Raw genomic sequence first — 5,039 nt, 5'->3', positions numbered from 1 at the left:
ACGATCAGTGTAAAGGTGTTTATGGTGGTTCTTTTTTTCAGTAATTTTTGCTCAGCATATCAAATTCTCCTCTTGTGTGCTACATCTCATTTAAGGTTCAATCCCCAGCTCCTCGCTGATATCTTTTTTTTTTTTGGGTGGGGGAGATGTGCCGCATCCTTGATTGCAGACTACACAAGTTTCAAAGCATCCGCCTTGGGTAATACAAGAAATTAGTTTTATTTTTAATACAGGGGGGAAAAAAAGAAGAAGATCAAAGCAATCAATGCTGGCATCCACACAATCTCCCCTCCACACACACACAGACACACACCTAAAAACACCGCTCTGGTTTTGGTTGCCAGCGCAAAAAATGGGGTTTAAGAAGCTCTTAAGAGGCCAGAAGGAGGAGCGGGAGAGTCTGGCTCAATGTGAGGAGAGGCAGTCGGGGGGGAACAACAGATGTTCACAAGACACAGGTATACATTTTTTATTTGTTGAGTCAGGATGTTTGTGTTTGTAGGTCTACTTGTCATCATTTCCTCATGTTTTGTTCCATGTTCTGCATGCCAACATTTCTGCTTTCATTCATAATAGTTTATCCAAACGTCTCCTCGCTTCCTGCCCTGTCCATTGTCCTTAGCATCACTGGCATTGCAGCATTTCTGCTTCAAATTGTCATAAAACAACTCAGATCCAGATCTTTTGCTCTTCCCTTTCTATTGTGCATTTCTTTAAGATGATTCATACTGTGTTCTTGTTCTCCCAAAACACTTTTTTTAAAAACCCATTCGCTATCCTGATGAGTAGTAGGAAATGTAAGGTCTTATGAGGAGTTACAATAAGGCAATAACACTCCGAGATTTCATTTATACTCACTGAAATCTCAAAAAGCACAAAAAAGGGTCAAGTCTGGCTCCTCAAGGTCACACTGTGACATTTCAAGTATGGTGAATCAGATAAATAGCAGGCTTTGATGCTGACAAGTACGTCTTAACTGGCCTCTGCGACTGCACTCTTTAATCTGCCACATTTTTCTTTCCACTCTTCAATTTGACAAACAGGATTTGAAGTGAAGCCACCCACACAGTAAACAGCCAAGAGTGAGCTGCAAGTGGATGAGGCAGGTATTTACCACTCTGTGTGTTTACACATCATGCAATCTCTAACAACAGCAGCAGCACCAGCAGCAGCTGGTAGTCCGCTCTTCGTCTTCCAGCGTGGAAATGTCACCGGAGGTGAGTGACAGAGGGCTTGTTTGCTTGGAAGCCAGCAGATATACCTAGAAGTAGCTGTAAATGATAGCCCGCCCTCCCTGAAAATGGCAACCGTGGCTGCTTGGCTTTATTTGGCCATATAAGCCGCTACTTCCTTTTCCAAACTCTGGGCAAAGCGGTGGTTGAGGAAGAGCAGCTGCCCGTGAGGAAGCAGGCGACTGAGCAGGACGTCGATCCGGTTGCTCTTCAACAGGACCTGGAGAGAAAAATGCCACAAGTGATGACCCTGAGCAGGCTTCTCGATTAATCAAGAGATGCTTAAAAGCTGGTAATAAAAATGCGCGCCGCTGCAATCTAGTTTCATTACTGCTGAATTTTGGTTTATTGATATTTTTCATAGCACGTAATGAGAGGCTGCTCTTGCGAGTCTGGATACCAGTGTTCGACAATCATCTTTCTTTGGGGAGGTAAACTGTTTAAGTTAATGGATTGCAGTCTGATGATGCCTTAGGAGGCATATAGACACAAACACTCGCTACAGTTTCTGAATACAAATGCACTTTACAGCAGCCAGAAGGTGCATGAGTCACAGTGATCTACTGTATGTTTGTGGTAAAGAAAAGATGTTTATGCAAGTATTCCTGTCAGAAAAAAAGAAAAATCAGAGAAATGAAATAAAATAATACATTTTATCAACAGCTGGTCAGTGACTCATGGCTTCACTAGGTTTGTACAAGTCAAAAGGCTCAAGAGGTCTTAGAAGTTTCACTGTTGAGGATAACTTCAAAGCTAATGACATTTCTCAGTGTTCTTCACACACTTGTCACTGAAGCAGCCATCAGAGATAACACTTCTTTAATCTATGAAAGCCTTAAACAGTATATAAAAGAAGGCATTAACAAACGTGATGTTGCACTTCAGCTTGTGACATCCCCATTTTTAGCATTTTAGCTGACACCAAGATTAGCCAGAAGCAACTATATTTTGATGAGAGCGCTAAGCTATCAGCAGGTTTATCGCACAGACGCTGAAAGTAAGCGCTGTGAAACACAAACACATAAAACACCATAACTTCATTCATCAAAACTGAAAGAAAGACTTCTTGCATGGTCTGTCAGCACAATCAGTGACACATGGCCCCATATTATTTGTCAGATAATTGAACTGATGACACTCAAAAGGCATCAATACCAGAGTTTTCGTTCAGTGACGTGAATCAACTGAGCTGAAGCTCATTAAACTGCTGCTGGCTACAACCCCGCAGGCAGGCGTCCACTTCTCAATCAAAGGGACAATACTCCTGATAATACAAAGTTTAAAGCCTAATGCAATTTAAATGGATTTTGCATACAAACATTCGTATGTCATACCGCACCAGACCATAGCCATTTATAAATTACAGTAACTGGAATTGGCAAGTTTGAACTATAGTGATATGGGCACTTATAATAATTCTGTCATATTTATTAAATCTAAACTGTATTTGTGAAAACAGATCCTGAATACTCCAGACTTGGTCCAGATTAAACACACATAGTGCAACAGACTGAGTATGCTCACTCTAGAAGAAGTCCAGCTCTCCTAGAGTAGCTGCCTGCCTGCTGGAATCTCCTGTGTGGTCTTGAGACTGTGCTGGGAGACACAGCAAACCTTCTGGCAATGGCACATATTGATGTGTCATCCTGGAGGAGTTGGAGTACCTGTGCAACCTCTGTAGGGTGCAGGTACCAGAAAACAGTCAGAAAAGATGATGAAGGAAAAATATGTCAGGGGCCTCGACCTGTAAAACCTGTTTTGGGGGTTGTCTCATTGTTGCCCCTCTAGTTCACCTACTCTTAATTTCAAAGCAACTGAAACTTATTTACAACCTACTGCTACTTAGCTGACCAGCTCAGTATCCCAGAAGCTTAACTGACTTGATGTTGTACGCTGATTAAAAAGTGTTCCTTTCATTTTTCTGAGCAGTAGCATGTGTGTTCACGGCTCACCTCGCTCCCTTGCCCCAGCATGTGCAGGTGCTCCAGGCAGTGGCGGGTCAGGTTGCGTAGTGTTCCCTCAGCCAGCAGCAGGTTCTCGTGGGGCTCACAGACGAGCGTGAAGCCCAGACTCTGAACCCCCAGCCACAGAGCGCTCGTCTCCTCAGAGAAGGGGTCTCCGGCTCTGAGCCGCACCACGCCGCAGTCTGCGTCCTGCAGGGCCAGATTCTCTTCGCCCGGCATCGTCTCCACTATCAGCCGACCCGAGGATTCCCGGGACAGAGAGACAGCACTCCGGACTTGTCTGAGACACAAAAAACGTTTTGCCATTAGTTAGGATGCTTTCATAGTCACACTAACTGTGGGGCTTGTTTTATTTTGAGCTATTTAACCAGTTTTACTGATAACATTAGAACAACCATTGTCTTTGACAGTAGTAATCACTAGTTACAGGCTGGAACAGGAGAAAAACAAACACACACAATGATTCATGAGTCACTGAAAAAGAATATTCTTGTCTGGCATTTTACACTGTGTTCCTCCATCAAAATAGCAGGATGCTTTATAGGAGAAAACTGAGAGATGATTGATGGTGAAAGAAATGCTATTATGAGTTATCAACAAGAACAAATCCTAAAAAGAATAAAATAAAATAAACCCATAGACAATGCTGTGCAAAGATTTAATCACTAGAAATAAAGCCAGGGTGCTATTTTCAGTATTTCTTAAAATTAACTTCATACAAATAGCAGTAAAAAAAAAAAAAGAAAAAGAAAAAAATAGCTCGAAAGCTAAAATGGCTCTAGGTACTCTTCTGTGCAGTTTTTTTCTTGGCAGGTAAATTCAGTTTTTTCAAAGCAATGAGACTGAGGCCATCTCAGTGTCTGGCAGACCATCTGTATAACAAGTAGTCCTGTGTTCTTGAGTCTAAACATAGCTCCTGTGCTCATTGCTGGATAGCTGTTGGATAGATCTTCGTGGCACTGCATGACGGATACGAATAGAACATTCAAAGAGCCTTTTGAACAATACTGTATGTGACAAACATCAAGAGGCAATGCAGGGACATGAACAGACACCACCCAACAGAACACACAGGCTGCATGTCTTTATCTGGACAGGTGTTAGTTCCAAAAAAAGAAAAGAAAACGCACATCAGCTATCAGAGCTGACTGAGACATTTAGTCTCTGCGTGAACTGCTGAATCCTGTTGTAAACACGAGGGAATAGTGTACATCAGAGGCATCCACAAAGCAGAATCAGAAGACTACCACAACAGGTCCACTGCGCAGGCCTGGGGCACTCTCTCTATCTACCTGGTGGAAAATGAATGAAGCTCAAGTAATGGGACAGAGCCTGGGGCTGTCAACTCATTTCCACTATGTTAATGTAATGCAAAAACGCAGAAAGGTGGTTAACTGAATGTAATTCTGTCTGCTGTCATCATCTCTTTACTCCTATAATCAAAATTACACAAAAAGAGCTTAATTAAAGTGTCCACTTCTGTCCCAATCTGAGGATGTCCAGAAAAAAATAATGACTTCGAATAATGATTTATTTTAAACTGTTAACCACAAACACCCACCTGGCTACTGCGGCCACCTTCTCCTTCTGCAGGAGCCTTCTTTCCTCCGGGCTGAGCTCTCGGTGCCGCTCGGACAGGACTCCGTCATCTGGACCGAAAACCCGGGAGTAAAGAACACGGCTCTCCCCGGCAGACAGAGCACTCACCGGGCACACGGTGTGGATGAGGAAACACCGAACCATGTTCTCGTACTAGGGGAGAAAAAGTCCTCCAAACAGAGCTTTTTACTTTATTTCTTCTGAATCGTTGTTTACAGTGCTGATTTTAAGCACTTCCGCGTTG

The 5,039-nt window shown here is 43.0% G+C and overlaps 1 protein-coding gene across 1 annotated transcript; it reads right to left on the bottom strand.

Annotated features, from left to right (window-relative positions):
* Window positions 1-453: 453 nt before the first annotated feature.
* Window positions 454-5,039, bottom strand: ap5s1 (adaptor related protein complex 5 subunit sigma 1). Its single transcript, XM_031742082.2, has 3 exons — window positions 4,758-5,039; window positions 3,185-3,476; window positions 454-1,452 (listed from the first exon to the last, which is right to left on the bottom strand). The coding sequence occupies exons 1-3, from the start codon at window positions 4,937-4,939 to the stop codon at window positions 1,324-1,326; spliced, it is 603 nt and encodes a 200-aa protein (XP_031597942.2). The 5' UTR covers window positions 4,940-5,039; the 3' UTR covers window positions 454-1,323.

Source organism: Oreochromis aureus, linkage group 19 (assembly GCF_013358895.1).
Source record: "Oreochromis aureus strain Israel breed Guangdong linkage group 19, ZZ_aureus, whole genome shotgun sequence".
NCBI classification, from domain to species: Eukaryota; Metazoa; Chordata; class Actinopteri; order Cichliformes; family Cichlidae; genus Oreochromis; species Oreochromis aureus.
The sequence above is the reverse complement of the archived record's forward strand: the minus strand, read 5'-3'. Positions and strand labels throughout refer to the sequence as shown.

Bases quoted from the DNA above. Each gene is read 5' to 3' on its own strand.
- ap5s1 (XM_031742082.2), bottom strand. From the start codon at position 4,939: ATGGTTCGGTGTTTCCTCATCCACACCGTGTGCCCGGTGAGTGCTCTG. The intron at 3,477-4,757 runs GTGGGTGTTTGT...TTTGTGTCTCAG, and splicing joins AAGGTGGCCGCAGTAGCCAG to ACAAGTCCGGAGTGCTGTCT. The intron at 1,453-3,184 runs GTGAGCCGTGAA...TTTTCTCTCCAG, and splicing joins TGCTGGGGCAAGGGAGCGAG to GTCCTGTTGAAGAGCAACCG.